The sequence below is a fragment of the Taudactylus pleione genome, unplaced genomic scaffold (genome assembly GCF_031769625.1).
Source record: "Taudactylus pleione unplaced genomic scaffold, aTauple2 ptg000100l, whole genome shotgun sequence".
NCBI classification, from domain to species: domain Eukaryota; kingdom Metazoa; phylum Chordata; class Amphibia; order Anura; family Myobatrachidae; genus Taudactylus; species Taudactylus pleione.
In genome coordinates this window covers 4,520,467-4,541,524 of record NW_028284502.1, presented here as the reverse complement: position 1 = coordinate 4,541,524, position 21,058 = coordinate 4,520,467, and the positions used below count along the sequence as shown (strand labels likewise).

The 21,058-nt window shown below is 44.3% G+C and overlaps 1 protein-coding gene across 1 annotated transcript in view; it reads right to left on the bottom strand.

The window, feature by feature from the left end:
• Positions 1 to 2,235: 2,235 nt before the first annotated feature.
• The window catches only part of ANO3 (anoctamin 3), a 377,773-nt gene continuing 358,950 nt past the window's right edge, over positions 2,236 to 21,058 (bottom strand). Inside the window, exons 23-27 of the mRNA XM_088470460.1 lie at positions 17,193 to 17,345; positions 15,456 to 15,603; positions 15,278 to 15,358; positions 8,004 to 8,109; positions 2,236 to 5,156 (exon numbers count right to left, since the gene is read on the bottom strand). Of these exons, the coding sequence (XP_088326586.1) occupies positions 4,974 to 5,156; positions 8,004 to 8,109; positions 15,278 to 15,358; positions 15,456 to 15,603; positions 17,193 to 17,345 (671 nt within the window). The 3' untranslated portion in view covers positions 2,236 to 4,973. The remainder of the gene's footprint in view (positions 5,157 to 8,003; positions 8,110 to 15,277; positions 15,359 to 15,455; positions 15,604 to 17,192; positions 17,346 to 21,058) is intronic.

The following is a 21,058-nucleotide window of genomic DNA, read 5'->3' as shown; positions in this document are numbered from 1 at the left end:
TGCGATCCCGGCACTGCAACCGAGGTCGCAGGTGGTCGCGAAGTGGTGGACAGCACCGGGCCGCCGACCAGCTGAGTAAGCTTACTCAGGCTTGCAGGCTTGCGAGGTTAGGAAACTGCGTCCGTGGATACAGCCCCTAGCCTTGCCACTCTAGGAAAACGGGACTGTCACATCCGCGTTTCCAGGAACGCCGGCCGTCCCCACCCCTTAAATGCCTCTGTATGTCAATCAGGCAGAGGGACAGAGGGTGTCATTCAGACCCACTCGCGAGCGGCAGTACGCTCGCAAGTGGGTCGATGTTCCCCACTGCGCATGCGCACGACGGAGGGAGCTCCGTCGTGCGCATGCGCGAGACCCGGGGAGCGACGGGCTTTCCATCGCTCCAGGTCTCGCACCAAAGGGGGCGTGCTGTCGATGTTGATTGACAGCAGCCCCCTTTGGTGGGCTGCCGGGGGCGTGGCGGCCAGATGGAGGCGTTCCCATGGGAACGCCTACCGTCTGAATCCGGCCCCACTGACATCACTAGTGATGTCAGTGGGAGTGATTTTGGCTCTGATAGAGCCAAAATCACTCTAAGGCTTGTGGCAGGGAGACCCTACCGCAGGGTCTCTGTCGCAAGTCCGATGGTCGCGATGGTCAAGATCATCGCGACCATCTTTTTGGCCGCTCGCATATGCTGTGGGTGGTCACCCACAGCTATGCGAGCGGCCAGGAGGCCGCTCCATTTTCATGGAGGAGGGCCCTGATTCAGAGCGAGCGCTCTGGTCAGAGCGTCCGGCTCTGAATCAGGCCCAGAGTGCGATCACGCTCTGCACATTTGCAAAACGGGTCCTGTGCACGCGCAGATTCCCGATACTCACGGCCACTGAGGTCTGGCATTGATTTGTGTGATGCCCTCCTTTCTTATAACCACCTGTTACTCCTGCCTACAAGACTTCTACTGTGCCTTACCCAGCAATGGAACCCAACCTTCAATTTTTCAAACACTCTCTAAACCCTTCCCTCCCTTTATTATATCCTACCATACTCTACCTGCATTACTTACTCAGCTACACCCCTACTACTGACCCAACCTCAACTCTAAGTTTTGCTCTTTTTCCACTAGATTATAAATTCCGTCATGAGAGGCCTCCACCAAACAAATTCTGTTCATGTATGTATTTATCTTGTCTACCTTGAATAACTGCATTGTATGTACGCCCTGTTTGCCTCACTGTCTGGTGCTGTAGAGAATTGTGGTGCCTTGGAATCCAAATATAATAACAATAAAAATAATAATAAACTGTCAATAACCTAAACCAATAAATAACAGTCATATTTACTGTTGACTGCTTTCCTTGTGCTAAAGCTGAACTATATTCAACATCTATTTTTTTGCTTCTGCAGATACCAGTCTGGTAGTGAACAAGTATTTTCAGAAGACAGTTAGCCATTCACTCACCCTAACTTTAAAAAAAAAAAAGCATAAAAAGGAAATAAAAGTACATCCACCCATCACACCGTTGGTCCAAAAATATATTATTTAGTCTAAATCACAGAGAAATTAATTTGAATTAAAATAATTTTTGATAACAGGAACAAACTTAATTTAGAGATTCCCAAACCAAGTGGTAGAATTAACTATGAACACCAGCTAAAACTAAAATAAACACTATTATAAGGTGGAGTTCCCTAGGTTAACAAGAAATCCTGTGATTTACTTTCCAGTGATGCTCGGTTCACTCACTCTACCTGTTACTCCCCAACAGTCCCATGTCAATCTCCTGCACACCATTCCTGCTGTCCTAATTCTGTAAATGCACATTGTACGTATATCAAAGGTAATTAATACTCTGAATTTAACGGTAATCTTAGTGTATGCCATCCAACGCTACATTCTATGGATTAAGATAATTGTTGAAATAGCACAAATGTGTTTTATCAATAGCAACTAATCAGATGTTTTATTAATTGTCCATCTTGCACAAGACAACCCAAGGTGTATATCTGATCAGTTGCAGGACGGTTGACGGTTGTGCTACTGGAACAATGTTATCAAATAAGCACATTCGCATTACTGGTTCACTTTATTATACATTAATTTAGGAGCGAAAACCAAGAGTAGATTGGGGTAGATTTAATATCATCAATGAAGTAGCTTGGGGTAGATTTAATATCAGCAATGAAGTAGCTTGGGGTAGATTTAATATCAGCAATGAAGTAGCTTGGGATAGATTTAATATCAGCAATGAAGTAGCTTGGGGTAGATTTAATATCAGCAATGAAGTAGCTTGGGGTAGATTTAATATCAGCAATGAAGTAGCTTGGGGTAGATTTAATATCAGCAATGAAGTGCTGCAATCGTCAGCAACTAATCAGTTTGTGAAAGTCCAGTGTGTGAACAGGGTAAAAAGCTAATATTTAATTAATTGCCACAGCAGATGTGTTCTTGCAATATTTTATTAAATAAGCACATAGACCATAATAGCAAAAATAAAAAAAGTTTAAGCCATGTTAGTCCAGTTGTCTTAATGTACAAAGTGGAGTACTGTAGAGTATGGTGATACTGTATTAAGATTAACAGTTAATTTTTCAAGACTAGCTTTTGAGAGATCCCCTCTCCTCCTGAGGTCAAGCAGCACTCACAACACATTATATAAGCATGCCAAACAGTACTTAAGTGTTGATTGGCAACAGGGGTGAAGCTAGGCTTTCTGCCACATGGACAAAGACACAACTTGCCACCCCCTCTCCCCCTCAAACACTATTAACTACTTCTGCACCATCGTAACAACCCCATTCAATGTGAGTAATATAATTACCCCTTTTGTTTTGTATTTAGCTTTACCTGAAAAGGAGAGATCTCTCAAAAGATTGTTTGGATTAAAAATAAAATGGTTACCAAAAAATATATTAATATTACAGTACTCAACTTTGTACTCTAGGACTGCAGTATGCAAACTTCTTATTTTATAATGAAAATGTTTCATGTATACAATCATTTATTTCTATAATACATTTTTACGAAAGGTCGCTTGCATAAATATTTCCGATTAGGGCTAAGGGTTTGCACAGCAAAGTCCATTGCATTTAGAGTGCACATAAACAAATAAGAAAATACTGCATATAAAACAACTGCATGCAGTCCTGAAACATAAAAATATTTTTTTTCCTGAAGTCATATGCATATAATAAGTCTTATTTTTCCATATAAAATACAGCAGCACAATTATACTTACCACATTCAGATTATCACATGAAATATAATGAAATATACTAAAAAAAAATTTTCATGTAATATTCTTTTTCTATGTGCCTTTTTCTTTTTCTTGCTGTTAATTTTTAATCCAATATGGGACAATCAAAATGTGTTATGATTTTTTTTCCAATAATTTTCTATATTTTTTTTAGTATTTTTTTATATATAGAGGTTATACTAATTCCAAAAACCATCTGCAAAAATGTATGCAAAAAACATGCAATTTTGTTTGAAAATGTCAGCTACATAGTAAAATACTGAAACACTTTGCAGTTTTTGCTAAAGTTTGATTTTTGCAGTTTTTACTAAAAATTTTAAAGGAAGAGCATTTACTCTTTCGGATGGAAGTATATTGTAGTATTGACCCATTCAGTGATGTAGAGTAAAAAACTCAACCCCATGGGCACCAGATCTTGCATCACTGTTTGTTGGCAAAACACTATTTAACTGCATAGTATCTTCTGGTTGTAAATATATACAGGGATATGTAAAAGCTTTCAAACCAAATTGCATTCCTGGATCTTTGTGTGTAAGTCGTACATGTAGTAGGCACCACCGCATCACAGAAACATGATTTTAAAGACCGAGTTCTGCTGGAATCGAGGCGAGATGTATACGTTCAGCTGCCTGGATGCTGAGGCCACTTTCAGTAGCTGTCCATCACCACGCACAGTCTCCAAACCCACTGCTCTTGCTTTTGTATAAATGCAGTCTTCAACAGTGTAAATTCATGACATAAAAGAATCTCATCATGCAATTCTTTGATTTTGTTCATATACAGTATATACAATCACTGCAGGAGAACTTTCAATTGGCAGGTCCCACACAACTGCACTGGGATCCTAAATCACTTGTTTATAAAATGGTTTATGATAAAGTGCTATTTAGTAAATTGCACGACGTAGTAAAGACATTATGGTTATAGAAACAAACCAAGCCCCTGCTTCTTGGTGGGTTTGACATAAAAATGTAAAGCCGCATAAAATTGAGGTCAAACCCGCTGACAAGTGGTGGCTTGCTACGTAAATATACCCATTAATACAGTGGCTTATGCTCACCTTTTATTCACTATTTGTAGCAGTGACGTGCGGCGAGATCAATGGCTGGGGAGGCACACATGTATAAAAACATAGTTTTTATATCAAAATTCTGGAGCATGACAGGGAGTATGATAGGGGAGAGAGTATGAGGCTCTGCCTCCCCTGACCGCATATCCCTAATTAGTAGTGTACAACATAAGCTGGACTCCAGAATGACCGGCAAAAGTAGTCATTTAAGAATATTAAGATTTGCAACTAAAGACCAGCCATTGATTGGCTGAGCATAGAGGGGGGTGTGGTCATCAGGATGAAGAGAATGAGATATCCTTATGTATTGGATGCTGGTGCAGAAACGGATATTTACAGAACTCAGCACGCAGTATGGTGAAATGTCTCCCAGTCATATACCACACTTCATAGGTGCCACCACTTGGCAGAGGTCACTAACAAGTGGAAGCACTCCAGTTTGCATAACACTGAAATATTGAAATATCCTCACTGCATTAGAGCTTTTACATAACACCATGTATATATATATATATATATATATATGCATTTTTGCATTGCATACATATATGTGTATTATATCATTTGCAAGGGTGAATATAAAAAGCCTGACATTTTAGAGCTTTCCCTCTTTTTATATCAAGTGTCAATTTTCTCTTTCAGTGCAAAGACTTTCCCTTTGGGGTCACTTAAGGCCATTCGTGGTTATAGTTTTTCCCGTTCTTTTTCCGTTCCCGTTGTAAATGTTCCAGTTCCGCCTCGTACATCATCTCCTGGACCAGGTATTTTTCTCGCCTCATCCGGTCACACAGGTCCTTCGGCATATCAGGGATGAGGTAAGCAATGAAGGACTTGATTCCAAAGACAAGGTGCTAAGTGAAAAAATAAAAATAATGTTTTAATTACATAGCAACCCATCCACTGGATATCATGAAAGCAGGGGACAAATCATATACTCATAATGATAAGGGTATGGACCTAATTAAGCGGTAGATTCAATTATTAGCTATATCAATATACAGTAAAGCTGACATTATTGAACAGTGGGCCTAATACAGACCCGCTCGCGAGCGCTGAGCGATCGCAAGCGGGTCGATGGTGCCCTAATGCGCAAGGATGGAGGGAGCTCCGTCGTGCGCATGCACGAGACCCGCACAGCGACAGCCAAGCTGTCGCTATGGGTCTCGCACCAAACGGGGCGTGCTGTCGATGGTGACTGACAGCACGCCCCCTTTGGTGGGCGTGCCAGGGGCGTTGCTGCCCAGACGGAGGCGTTCCCATGGGAACGCCTACCGTCTGGAGCCGGCCCCACTGACATCACTAGTGATGTCAGTGGGAGTGCTTTTGGCTCTGATAGAGCCAAAAGCATTCCTGGGCTTGCGGCAGTGAGACCCTACCGCAGGGTCTCGTCGCAAACCATCTTTTTGGCTGCTCGCATAAGCTGTGGGTGGTCACCCACAGCTATGCGAGCGGCCAGGAGGCCGCTCCATTTTTAGGTAGGAGGGCCCTGATTCAGAGCGAGCGCTCTGGTCAGAGCGTCCGGCTCTGAATCAGGCCATGTGTACGAAGGGAATTGCTGCAATTATAAAATATAAGTATGTTAGTCTGTCCATATCCAAAGGAGAGAAATGTATATGGTTACGTACCAATAAGGGCTATTGTTGCCACTTTGGACAATTCTACTGTATCCCACTGATCTTGGGAATAGGACACTATTATAACTCAGTGAATACACAACACAACATATGGAGATTAAGGGAGAGACTTGGAGAGAGATAAAGTGGAGAAGTTGCCTGAATCAACCAATCAGCTTCTCACTGTCATTTATCTAGCACAGTCTGTGAACTGAGAGTTAGGAGCTGATTAGTTGCTTCAGGCAACTTCTCCACTATATCTCTCTCCCAAGCCTTGTTACAGCACCCCTTAAGTTATTTCATTACAAGCCTTCAACCTTAGCAGTAACTGATGAAGGCTGACCATGGTTCTTCAAAAATACATTGTAATCACCTTTTTGCCTTATATATCATTCTGCTCTGTATATGTTTGTGTTAATCCCATTTTTTTTTCCATCAACAGTGTTTGCCTATTAAACAGTTTTCAATATATCAATACAGATTATTATGTTTTATCCTCCATGTTTGAGTGTTGTGCACACAGCAGAAGGTTGCCATCTTGTTCTTCTTTCTCCCAGAGAAACGACAATGTCGTTACGATTTGGCAAATTTGGCCAAATCGGAACATCATATTGTGCAGTGTGTATGCACGATATGCACGGTTCTGTGGTCGCATGCGATGTCGCCAGGTTTGTTGTGCTGCTCATCGAACTTGACGATATTGCATGCGGCACTATTAAGTGAAATGAAGGAGTGATCGTTCCTTCATTCATTGCATTGTTCTGATGTGAGCTTAGGATCCGATATGTCGGCCCGCATCACATGGAACAAACACATCGCACAGTGTGTACCCAGCTTTAGAATGCCCTCCAGCATGTTACTTGGAAAGCCCACTAGGAAAAGAGGAACAAGCATGCTTCCTCCTAAAACCAAAGAGCCCCACGTTGAATATACTATTGCTAACACCCCTGGTGTGGTAGATTCCAGGATCCTTTAATACTATTGTAGATCTACAGTACATGAGCCAGCATGTATATAACAAGCCTGCACGTCTTGTACATGTATCAAACCTTATGATGAGGAACAGGGGTGGGAAAGGGGCATTCTCACATAGAAAAACTTTAACAAGGATGTGTTCACACAAATGCAGCCCTTGCAGACCTGCAACTATGCACATATAGCCTGTTAGGAGGTGTATCTATTGCACTTGCAATATTTCAGCTGGCGAAGCATGACGATGTTGGAAAGTAGATATGTTACCGAAGCAAAGACATATGCATTTGGTTGGAAATACACTATATTACGTGCATACTTTTGAGTAATTTGCTATGATTTTATTTTTATATAGACACCCTTAGACTACACTTTCCCAAACAGGAAGATCTTCAACCTTGACATAAACCAATGGGATTTTTTATAAAAATAAAATAAAAAAAAAGAACAAAAAAAACTTTTTTAACTTAACAACTTGAAAACAGCCGCTACATGTAAAACCATGTTCCATAATAGCCACTTGCATCCATGGATATGTTGGTGCTTGTAATCCTACCAGCACTAGAATGCACAAATAGCCATTTACCTGCTGTTAGATAGATTTACACAATAGCTACTACCACTGGGGTGACACCGTAGTTGTCTGTACTGTATATAAATATCATTACTGGGGTGACACCATAGTTGTCTGTACTGTATATAAATATCATTACTGGGGTGAAGTTGCCCGTACTGTATATAAATATACAAAAATATATTTTTGTGAGGCCTCTCTAGAGGCTCCAGTTTCTAGGTTCTGATAATTACAGAATTACATACTTGATATGATAGAGAACAGCAATTTATTTTTTTCCGATCAACTAGGTTATTAATAGCCAACTTGCAGAAAAGTTAGTGTATGCAACCACAGTCTCACTGCTCTATTTCGCTTCTTATGATCAGGTCATTCATCCACAATATTGTATAGAGCTGTCTAAGCCATCCGGTGGCTCAGTGCTAGTGTCCAGGACTGTGTCTGAGCATCTACAGTGTCTGCCTTTAGTCTGTTATGTTCAAAAAGAGTTGCTGGAGCATGAGCCCATAAGTCATTTCAGGTGAGAACAGAAAACATACCTCAAAAACTATGATGAAGGCTAACCGGGCAGCCAGAACATGCCAAAACTGCAGGGTGAACTCATAGGGAGTTGTGCTCCAAGGAGGTGCCCGATAATCCCGGTATCTGAGGACATATGATATTACATGACAGTTATGGGGTTTTTTTGTCTAATATTTGCTTTAACTTTCTATCAGAAAAATATAACAGCTAAATAAAAGTGACCGACAGTATATACATATAAAACATCGGAATATGTGAGATAAATAGTCTTGTAAAATAAACCAGGTGATAAATGTGCAGAGAGCAGGGACGTATTTATAATGGGTGCAGGGTGTGCAGTGCACACGGGCTCCTGGGTCCAGGGGGGGGCCTGCACCACATACCCATCCTTTTTTTTCATATTTACCTCTACAAAGTCCCATGGAGTAGTGCTACACAAAACGCATGGAAAATGGCCGCCACGGGATCACCGGGAAATCACCGTTCATTTTCTCAGTCACCTGCCCATGTGCAGTAAACTCCGGGCACAGACTAGTGTCCGGAGTCTACTGCTGCTGTCAGTTCGCTGACTGCAGCCGAGCAGAGAGGAGGGGGCTCTCTGGGGGGGAATGAATACAGCCCCCCTCCTCTCTTAATATGCCCCTTGCAAAGAGATTTTATAGGGGGGTGTCCAAATTAAAATCTAAATTACAATGTGAACATAAAGTTGTTCAGTATTTGTGGGCTATGTACAAAAGTGGCCAGTATCTAATAACCCTGCATGCAAAAATAAAAAACAATATATATATATATTTGCCCCCTTGCATGGTTTGTTCCAGATAGAGTTACTTGCTTTTTATTTTTGCTACCAACTCAGAATAAGCCCCTTAATCAATAGAGTAAAGGAGCCTATCCATTAGCAGATCTTTCTGTAAGATGAAAGACAAAAGATTATCCCTTGAAAATTCCTGGGGCTGTGGTGACAGATATACATGACAGATTTTTGCAAACGACGAACGATATTGCATGACATCATTCAGGGAGAGGATTTTTTTTCATGTTTCTATTTATTTTCATTAAAAATATCGTTCGTCGTTCACCGCGACAGATATTTCTAATATATGTCAGCGATAAACGACAATTTACCAACATGTTGGAGAGACAAAAGACAAAATTTGTCGGCCGCGGGAGTGCGCATTTTCATCGTTCAGAGCCTATCCATTAGCAGATAAATTGAACGACTGAACGATAAATCGTTCATCGTTCAAATTTATCTGCTAATGGATAGGCCCCTGTAGTGTTGAGCAATTTCAGATGTGCTGTAGAAAATCCAATCACTCAGCTACGAAATGCGCAAAGTATAAATATATACACATAAAGGGTAAGTTACGAATGTGTAATATTGAAGGTGCCCAGCATGGGCGTCGGAACGGGGGGGGGGGGGGGCTGGGGGCTCCGGCAAGGTGGTAGCTCGCCCCTTCCCAAACATTTGAAAGGAGCATTGGCCATGGACGGTCAGGGGCTGTGCACGGCCCCTGCACCGCATGGAGGTGGAGGTGTAATATGCCGCCTTTAAGTTAAACCACCGCACATTATACCTCCTCTTCCAGGGGCTATGCAGCCAGTAAGGGAGAGGGAGGGAGGTTGGGAGAGTGGAGGAGGAAAGGGGGGGTGGGCACTGCAGTGATTCCCCCCCCCCCAACATAAAATCATTCATAATTTCATATGCCTCCTGCCAGAGAAAATGCCATTTGTTTTCCTTCTGTGACAGCATGCTCCCCATGTCTGCACATTTGCACCTATTGGTGGTAACTATGGAGACATAGATGGGAGGAGCAGGAAGGCTGAGGGAGCGTGTTGATGAATTGAGGCAAGCTGTAGTACTTACAGTATACTGCATGCAAATGCATATACAGTGTATGAGAGTTGTGTAACTGGATGAGATATTCAAGTTAGCTTCTAAGGACGAATACTGAAAATTCTAGGGGGTAAATTTACTAAGAATCGAGACTTGTCGAGATGCCAATCTCAGGAGAGTTTAGGCATGATTTTCAACTCACAAATTGAATAAAGGTAATGTCGGGTGAGTTAGAGAGAGATATATCTGTTCTAACTTGTGAAACTCGGTTGAGATAGTAAACTCGAATCAACTCACAATCGGGCAAACTCGGAAGTACTTTTCGCCTAAAAGATAAAGCTTGCAAATTTACCAAGAATCGAGATGACAATCTCGGGTGAGATGCCAGCAAACTCTCTGCCAAATTGACGTTTTAAACACTCACCTCCAGAGCTGCGAGTTTGGCTGAAACATACACAAATCATTGTGATTTGTGTATGTTTCTTTTTTTAACTTGTTTAAATAGGGTTAATTATAAAAAAAAATGATGTGAGGTCCCCCCCAAAAGACTAACCAGCCCCGGACTTGCCAGCCAGTCCTGGTTCTTAAAATTACAGGGAACAAAATGAGTAGGATTCCACTGTAATTTAAGAACCAGCACCAGGCAGCAGGGACAGAGCTGGTTTTAAGTATATGGAGAAAAAAAATTGCGTGAGGTTCCCCCTATATTTAAAACCAGCTCCGGACCCTTTCTAGCAGGAGTCTGGTGCCACAGCCAGGGGTGCCCTTTCACCAGGCCCCCCAGCCGCAGTATCAGTCCTGACCGCTAGTCACCCAGGCCAGGGATCCCTGGGGAGTTGGGGACCCCCCAATAAAGGGGTCCCCCTCTCCAGGGCACCCCATGCCTAGACTGATAGCCTGGGGCTATCCCCGCCATCCCTGGGCAGTGGATGGTGGGTTGATAGTGTAAGTAGTGTGTAAAAATTAGAATTAACAACATTGTCTTTACAGTGGAACTACAGGTCCCAGCAAGCCTCCCGCACATGCGGGTACTTGGAGAACCACAAGTACCAGCATGCTGGGCATTAAGGGCCCGCTGGTAACTGTAGTTCTCCTGTAAAGAAATGTGTAAAAACAAACACAACACACACACCGTGAATAGTAAAGATTTATTGCACAAATCCATCTATCACACATAATTATCTTCTACCAGATGTTTCTGTCCTCTTCTCCAATGTAGAATCTGTGTGGAATGGCCTGTAAAAACGATAGTATACTCACTTCCATCCTGATGCTGGTATCCATAGCATCCATGGTCTTTGCAAAATAAAAAAACTACTTATCCAAACCAGAGCGGACATGTGTAAGTATATGCTGTTGCATATACTTACACTACGCGAACTGACAGATGATCAGAATCATCTTTTTTTTCTCACGGCCCGCTGGCCAATCAGCGGCCGCTTTACATGTACGGCCGCTCATTGGCTGGGACCCACGTGGGAACCTGCCGCAAAATTTTTTCTCCCTATATTTAAACCAGGTTTGGCCCTGCTGCCTGGTTCTTAAATTACAATGGAACCCTATGCATTTTTTCCCCTGTAATTTTAAGAACCAGGACAGGAATGATTTGTGCATGTTTCAGCCAAACTCGCAGCTCTGGAGGTGAGTGTTTAAAATGTCAATTTGGCAGAGAGTTTGCAGGCATCTCACCCGAGATTGTCATCTCGATTCTTTGTAAATTTGTGAGCTCTATCTTTTAGGTGAAAAGTACTTCCGAGTTTGCCCGATGGCGATAACACACAAGCAGCCTGCACATACTCACTGATATGTGCAGGCTGCTAGCTCGGGAGAGATTTGCAAAGACAAAACACTGCAATCTCCGGTGAGTAATCTCATCTTCACTTGCAACTCGGGGGAGATATTTCGATCTGATTCACCATCGGCCAACTCACTTTCATCTAAACTCACTATTTAGTAAATTTACGAGATGAAAAACGGGAAAATCACCCGAGATTCGGCGATGCAAATTGAGATGAAAAAAAAACTACATTCGACCATTCTGGATTCTTAGTAAATTTACCCCTAGGTGTTGGAGATTGGACATCAGACTCCCCTTACTAATGCAATAACATTTGCACTGAAATGAATTAAGCAGTGGCCCAACAGCGATAGACATACAGTAACCTCACTTTGGACTAAAGACCTGCTTACTGGTCATGCAAAATGTCTGCACAGCATCATCCAAAATGCAGAAAGTGGTTGTACACTGAGGAACAGCTGCTTTTTTTCCTCTTTGTAAATGACCCTTATACTGTATTGTCTTTTTATATATATATTAGGGATGTGCGCCGGACCATTTTTGCCGGATTTGGATTTGGTTCTAATTCGTCGTCCGGCTTTGGATTTGGATTTGGATTTGCCAAACTGCGGTGACTGGCTTTGGATTTGGATTTGGATTTGGATTTTTTTACAAAAATTGACAAAAAAAGCTAAAATCACATAAATTGGTCTTTTTTTTCTTCCTAGAGTATTATTAACCTCAATAACATTAATTTCCAGTCAATTTAGACCATATCACAGCTTATAATATTGTTTTCAACATTATTGGCCAAAGGTTGCAGTGAGCTGACTGGTTACTAAGCGACAAAGCAGCGGCACAACGACACAGACACCACAGTATAAAGCACATCTATGACACATTGCCACACAGCAGTGGCAGAAATGAAAAATAGTGCACCCACCCAGTGGGGTACGGCCAGCAGAGTCACAGTACTTGTTTACAAAGTGGGCTACGGCCCTAGGAGTCACAGTGCACAGTCTTATTAGCATTACACCGCACATAGGGCCTGATTCACATTACACCATAAAGTAGTGTCTCTTATTTATGTTACGACACACAGTAGTGCCCCTTTTACACAATGCCCACAGTAGTGACCCTTTTACACAATGCCCACAGTAGCGGTGTCCCTTACACAATGTCCCCCAGCAGTGGTGCCCCCTATGCAGTCCCCTTAGTAGTACGGTCCACTATGCAGTGCCCCCAGTTGAATGCTCCCCAGTAGTATGCCCCCCATTAGCAGGCCCCCCCAGTAGTATGTCCCCCATTAGCAGGCCCCCCCAGTAGTATGCCCCCCATTAGCATGCCACCCAGTAGTATGCCCCCCCAGTAGTATGGCTCTCCCAGTAGTAGGCTGCCCCAGTAGCAGGCCCCCCCAGTAGTAGGCTGCTCCAGTAGTAGCCCCCCCTGTAGTATGGGCCCCCCCTGTAGTATGGCCCCCCTGTAGTAGGCCCCCCCAGTAGTATGGCCCCCCCCAGTAGCAGGCCCCTCAGTAGTATGGCCCCCCCAGTAGCAGACCCCCCCAGTAGTATAGCCCCCCCCAGTAGCAGGCCCCTCTGTAGTATGGCCCCCCCAGTAGTATAGCCCTGCCCAGTAGCAGACCCCCCCCAGTAGTGCAGACCCCCCCAGTAGTATAGCCCCCCCCAGTAGCAGGCCCCTCTGTAGTATGGCCCCCCAATAGTGCAGATCCCCCCCAGTAGTATGGCCCCCCCAGTAGCAGACCCCCCCCAGTAGTATAGCCCCCCCCAGTAGCAGGCCCCTCTGTAGTATGGCCCCCCCAGTAGTATTGCCTCCCCCAGTAGCAGACCCCCCCCCAGTAGTGCAGACCCCCCCAGTAGTATAGCCCCCCCAGTAGCAGGCCCCTCTGTAGTATGGCCCCCCCAGTAGTATAGCCCCCCCCCAGTAGCAGACCCCCCCAGTAGTGCAGACCCCCCCCCCCAGTAGCGCCCCCGGACCTTTGACAAGTAAAAAAATAAAAAAAATAAAACTTACCTGTATCCCCGCTCCCGCGCCGTCCGCTCTGTCACACGCTGAGGAGGGAGCCGGAAGACGGAGCTCATGTGTGAGCTCCAGCCGGCTCCCTCCGTGCAGCAGCCAATGAGAGTCTGTGTGACTCTCATTGGCTGCTGTAACAAACACACAGCTGCCGCTGGCGGCTGTGTGTCTGTGTCTGTGTAGAGCAGAGCGCTATCACTGCGCTCTGCCCTACACGCGAGGAGACCTGATGTCGGATTCTCTAGTGAGAATCCGACATCAGGCGGCCGCCGTTCGGCCCCGAACGGGGATCCGAGTCAGGCGGTGAACACCCGAACAGGGTTCGGGTGGACTCGGATCCCCAATGTTCGGAGCGGTTCGGATTCCACAGAATCCGAACCGCTCATCTCTAATATATATATAAAAGATTTTTAGACTAAGCAGCAGAGAAGATACAGAACCTACGTGTTCTTTGAAACATGTTAAATCAGAGCTGGCCCTAGCCAATTTGGTACCCTAGGCAAAATTTGGACTAGTGCCCCCTAGCAGATAATTCCACCAACAATCTTATGTTGGGTACACACTAGACGATGTCTAGTGTACCCGACCTCGTCAGCGACTGAACCTGGTTGGGGAGCCGGCATCTCCAAGTGCAATACACACTTACCGATGCCGGCAGCGAAGGCGGGGGCCATGCTGCATTCAGCAGCATGGCCCTCGCTGACAATATCCCCGTCGGCCCTATAAAATACATATAAAAAAAATCTATTATGGATGGCGTTGTGGCTCTGTGTCACGCTCCTTGTGAAATTGCTTCCCGGAAGGTGGACAAGTATATGGAGTGCCGATCAACAATTTGTGTGTATGTATGTACATTTTATATATATATATATATATATATATATACACATAAACATATATATACACACACATAAACATATTTATACACACACACAAATACATTTATATATATATATATTAGGGGTGAGCGGATTCGGTTTTACTCGGATCTTTTTATTGGCTATCGCCGAACACGTGTTTTGGATAGCGAATGAAATCGAGCCGAAATTTCGGTAAAGTGGCGATAAGAACCGAGTAAAACCGAGTAAAACCGAACCGGCTCACCCCTAATATATATATATACTGTATATATAGACACACACACTAATATATATATACACACACAAACATATATTCAGCAGCATGGCCCGCGCTAACAATATCTATTATGTGTTATATGGGCAGAGACGTGAGTTGTCACTCACGTCTCTGCTCCGCAAAGGCCTATGGGAGGAGTGGCCGTGGCTGGGCATGCGCGGCATGCCCTAACGCGGCCATCTTGCTTTCTCCTCCTGTAGCCTAGCCAGAATGAGCTTCTGTGCAGAAGCTCATTCTGACCTGGCTCACGCTGTGCTGCCCGATCGGAGCTGAGCTCCGATCGCGGCAGAGGCAGGTGAGGGAGAGCTGTCGCCGGTGGGGGGGACGAAAAGCATCATGTCACGCGATAGGGGGGCATTGGCAGGCGGGGTGGCTGGTCAGTTGCAGAGCCCTGGGTGCCCCCTAGGCATTCAAGTCGCCCCTAGGCATTTGCTTATTATGCCTATGCCTAGGGCCGCCTCTGTGTTAAATGAAATGATGAAAGGAAACAATATGCCATACTGTACCTGCAATACCCAGTATATCCCTCGCCAAGTTCATTGAGATCAAATATTGATAAGCTACTGTTTACATAACCTCGTAGGCATCTGAAAGACAAACGCAAATCATACAGGATGAGAAGAGCCAGCTTCCACCCACTTACCAGTCATTCAGTTCTATGAGCTATTAGAAAATACACATTACTTCTCATGTCTGTATCCTTCATCCAAGCAGGGGCCGTACTTGAAAGCATAGACAAAGCGAGGGATATAATCAGAGGTGATAGCAATGACAAAGGCATTGGTGATGACGGCTACAACACCGATTCCTTCCAAAATTCCATACCAGATACCTATAATGAAATGCAATCATTTCGTTTTATATGTTTATATTCAATTATCTTGTAGAACATGTCAAATTGTGAGTGAGGGGGGCTGCCGGCCAATCAACTTATGAGCTAACGCTCACATTTATTATTTAGGTGTTACACATGAAGCTGAATGTGTCGACATGACCATGTTGACTTGTTCTTTAGGTCTTCATAAGGTAAGTATAACCCTAATGCTAACCCTAACCCATAAACCTAAGCTTAACCATAATGGTCATGTCGGCATATTCACTATGCCATGATTCCATATGCAAGCATCCATGTCGACATTTTCCAGGTGTCGACATTTATGGTTTTGGCATTTTAATGAGTTAACATCATAAATGTTGACATTTTGGTGTCAACATTTTGAATGATGACTGTTGACAATATAACTACATACCATTGCAGGGAACTGGGAATTACTGATTAAAATATTTTTTTGCAGGTGACCTAAGCTATTCTGCAGATACACCAAGGCCAAGCTAAGTTAGAATGTATTCCTTAGCCATACTAGAACACACATTTAATAAATGCTGCTCCGTCTCTGTCTGTGTAATTCTGATTATGTTCTATAGAGTAAAGTTGGAGATTGGTTTAATATGAGTCAAGTTTCATGCCAGACAGAGATAGAGTTCAGGTGATAAATCTTTGAGTTGCTCTCTTGCATGCCCATTCCATACCGGGGTGACAATGATCAACTCTTTCTGCCATGTAATGTGGTTGGGTTAAAACCAAATTACAGGACTCTATTGCAGAATGAGGCAAATATTCTGCAAAACATTTGCAGGATACAAAACATTTTGAAATATTTGAATATTTATGACACATTCTCAACTGTAACAATAAGTAACAGAGGGCCTGATTCAGAGCCGGACGCTATTTGCGCTCGCTCGTTCAGAAAAAGGGGCCGGCTGTTTAAATTGAGCGCTCGCTCTTTGCGGTCTGTTGACGCCTCTATGTCTGAGCAAACGAATGAAACATGCGCTCACTATTTTGTAAAGACGCCCCCTGGCCGCTAGCATCCTACGTCATCTCCGCTATTTATTAGATTAATCGAGTACATCGAAAGGCGTCTGAACTGCTCGCAGTGCTTGTGGTAGGATTTTCCTACCGCAATCATGCGAATAGTTCAGGCTAAGAGACAACCAAGTGACGTGGTCGATGACGCTGCTTTGTTAATTATGCTCACCATTAAAACGCCCGTTTTGACCGTTTGGCACGCCTGCGCTTGAAGCTCCACTCCCCGTTTTCAAGCACCTTCCCCTGTTACTACCCACAAACACCTCATCCTGTCACTCAAATTAGCAGGCACTCGCTATTTTGCGAGCGCACGATTTCCGACCGCAATGCCTGGTTGGCGCATGCGCATTACGACCCATACGCATGCGCAGATGTGCGAACATCGCTCGGAGCGAACGAGCGGCCGCTTACGAGCGGCTCTGAATCAGGCCCAGAGTAAATAAAATGAACAGACCTAAGACAGCTCCAATTTATGTTTCACGAACGTGGTCTACAATTACTAAGCAGATGACACGAGAGAAGTATTTTTAAACAAATAACATGATACTTGCCTATATCAGTGGCTCGGGCTGGCATAGGCCTCCTCCATTGTGTAACAAACTTGTAGGCATCCAGTCTTATTTCAATGATATTATTTAGCAATGCCAGGAGAGGAGCCAATGGGAAGGCAGCTACGAAGATGGTGGTAAATCCAAACTGTATAACTGAAATAAGAAGAGGTAATTGGTGTATGTAGCTATAGATACACATCTAATATCATATTTCCAGGGACTCTACTGGTTTTAGTGTATTGTGATAAGTAAATTGGTTGTGGAAGCACTTTCTCACCGATGCTAATATAATGGTCTCAAATGTGTAGCCTGCAAAAACCAAAAGTTGAAGACTATGAAACCAATACAGGAATTCAAATCTAATATGGCGGGTTAAACATACACAAATAAAGAGTTTACTTCATGTGAGAGTGAAGAAGTGATATACCTCCTAGAATGCCCTTTGCGGGCTTCAGTATGTAGGCCAAACCAAGAGAAAAATGAAGACAAGGTTGGCAGAACATTATTTCTAATATAAAAAAGACTTGTAACACACAGTGGGCCTGATTCAGAGACGGAAAGAGATCTCGCTCTGAATCAGGGCGTTTTTCTTTTTCTTTTTTTGTGCAGCCTCTTGGCCACTCGCTTAGCTGTGGGTGACCACCCACAGCTATTGCGAGCGGCCAGAATGATGGTCGCGATGGTCAAGACCATCGCGACCATCGGGGCTTGCGACGAGACCCTTGTGGTAGGGTCTCATGGCCGCAAGCCACAGAGAGATTCCGGCTCTAATAGAGCCGGAAGCTCTCCCACTGACATTACTGGTGATGTCAGTGGGGCCGCCCACAAATAGCAGGCTTGGGAACGCCTCCGTTTGTTAAGCCACCCCCCGCCATGCCTACAAAACATCGACAGCCGCCCCTTTTGTAGTGAGCCATGGAGCGAGTGAATTTCTCTCTCGCTCTGGGGCTTGCGCACGCGCAGTGCAACCGCTGCGCATGCGCAGAGCCCACCATCGACCCGCTTGCAAGCGCTCAAGCGCTTGCGAGCGGGTCTGAATCAGGCCCAGTGTTTCGAGACATTTTCTGGAAATACATGACAAGAAAGCCAGAAGGTCAAAAATTTACAATAATACAAAAAATCCACCGAAACTGGAGAGATGGGAATATAGTGAATACTCTAAGAAAAGCAGAGACAAAATGGATTTCTGAACTAAAGACCCTGCAACCTAGTGGTCATTGAACTAAATGCATTTTTATAAACTCCTATATTTTATACATAATTTTTATAACACCTAATACACAATATTATACAGCAATTTATGTGGTATCTTTTAATATAATATAATATTATATTTATAATCTTATTGTAATTTCTATCTACTACTATAATGGAGGAAAACGTGTTTCCCACATTTTTATCCCCACTTCCGGTTATGTGTTCCGGTTTTTAACCAAATGAAATAAAAAAAATTTCAGCTATTTAAATAAGCCTCAAGGGAACCAATGCCATCCTTGACAAAGTGCGCAAGCGCACGAAATGCGTTGGAGGCATAGGGTGACGATCCTTTACACTGGACATCCCAGTCAGCTGGCCGTTCACATTGCCTGCCGCTACCTGTTTGACGTCATCATCGGCGTCCGTTCGCGGCCAAGCACCATCGAGACACGCTGAACGAGAGTCGAGGCAAGACTCTGAATTGGCACCCAACACAGCCTAGATTCTAAACCTCAAGGAGAGAGTACTGGAGGAATAAGATCAGTAAGGTAGGGAAAGATAGGGCTCTGAAACATTGCGGGGAAAGTGACTTTGTATTTGGAACTCACCTAATCAATTTTACAGAAAGGAGCGATCAACATAATTTCTTAACAAAAAATTTTCTTTATAGGTGCCACATATAAAATTATTTTACACAGAGCGCTCATTCTGATATATTAAATCTCAAATACCACGATTGTGTCCAGTTGTTATATCTGCAAAAGTTGGCTACTTTGGTGAGTCAAAAATTGTGACTAAGGGGTAAATTTACTAAGGTTGAATGAGGCAAATTTGTCCGTTAAATGCACATTCGGAAGTTACTAAAGGCTAAACTCTGCCGACTTTGCTCCATTCGATGTCTAAAACTGGTAACATGTTTTCGGACACATAAACCAATGGTACAACTCGGCAGCACTTTCCCATAGACATCAACAGGACCTGGAGATTTACTAAGGATTCATATTTGTTTTAACGGCCGAAATATAGTGCAAATCGCTGCAAAAGACACAATATCTGATTCAGATCTACACAGATGCATGCACGGATCATCTGTGTGTACAAAAATAAACACAGAAGCACGGATGGGATCAGTGAGATCCGTCTGTGCTTCTGTGTTTAAAAAAATTAAGACCAGTGTAAAAAAATTAAAAAAAAAGGCGTAACCCCCCCTCCCCAAGAAAAAAAAAGAACAACCAGCACTGGGCTTTAGAGACCCAGTGCCGGTTGTGCTAAATACAGGGGACAAACGACGTAGGGGTCCCCTGTATTAAGCATAAACAGCACCAAGCTATTCAGAACCAGCCCTGGTTGCCAAAATACAACCAGCACTGGGCTCTGAGCTGGTCCTGGTTCTGGAAATACAGGGGAAAAAATGCGTAAGGTTCTCCTGTAAACTCCAGAACCAGCACCAAACTTGTCCTAGCCTTCCGCCACTCAACGGGTCCAACCATTGACTTCAATGGTGAGAACCGCGAAAGTAATCTTAAGTTACCTTGTGTTCTGTGTTTTTTTTAATGTTTCTTTTGCTGTGGAGCTATAGGTACCAGCGGGCCCATAATGCCGGTACTTGTGGTTGAAGTACCAGCATGTGGAGGAGGCTTGCTGGGACCTGTAGTTCCACAGCAAAAGACAATATTTTGACTACTATCAATCGCACCACACTACATAATAAACCCGGCACCCATCAGCCAGAGGTGCCGGGGATAGCCCTGGGCTATCAGCCTAGGTCTGGGGTGCCCTGGAGGGAATCGGTATGATTTACCGTCGGACCCCTAGCCGGCGGTTCAAAGCCCGACAAGGATGAAAATCCCGATCGTCCCTAGGTAAGTATTCACTAACCTAATAATACCCCCTAACCCTAACCCTCCCTTAGGGGTGCCTAACCATAACCATCCCCCCCAGTGCCTAACCCTAATCCCCCCTCTAAGTGCCTAAACCTAACCCCCCCCTTCCCCGCCACATAAACCTAAGTCCCCTGAGGGGGGTGCCTAACCCTAAGTCCCTCCGGGAGCCCTAAACCTAACCTTCCCCCCCGCAGCTGTCCGCGCTCGGCGCCCAGCATCACTTCGATCGGGATGCCAGGCGCCGGTCTCCCGGCATCGGTAAAATGACAGGTATCTAGATGTAGACGCCGGTCATTTAACCCTCGCTGGGATTAAGCAGGCGGGAAGCCGGCTGTCGGGATTAGGTCCGCTGGGTTCTCGACTGCATACCCCTGGAGAGGGGTCCCAAGCTCCCCAAAGATCCCCGGCCTGGGCTGACTAGCAGTCAGGGGTAATGCTTTGTCTTGGGGACCTGGTGAAAGGGTTCCCCTGGCTGTGGCATTACCCCCCCTGCTAGAAAAAGTTTGGTGCTGCTTCTGGAATTTACTAGGGATCCCTACTCATTTTTCTCCCCTGTATTTCCAGAACCAGGACTGGCTCAGAGCACAGTGCTGGTTGCGCTAAATACAGGGGACTCCTATGTCTTTTGTCCCCTGTATTTTTGCATCCAGGGCTGGTTCTGAATAGCTTGGTGCTGGTTGTGCTTAATACATGAGACCCCTATGTCGTTTGTCCCCTTTATTTAGCACAACCAATCCAGGGTCTCCAAAGCCCGGTGCTGGTTGTTCTTTTTTTTTTTGGGGGGGG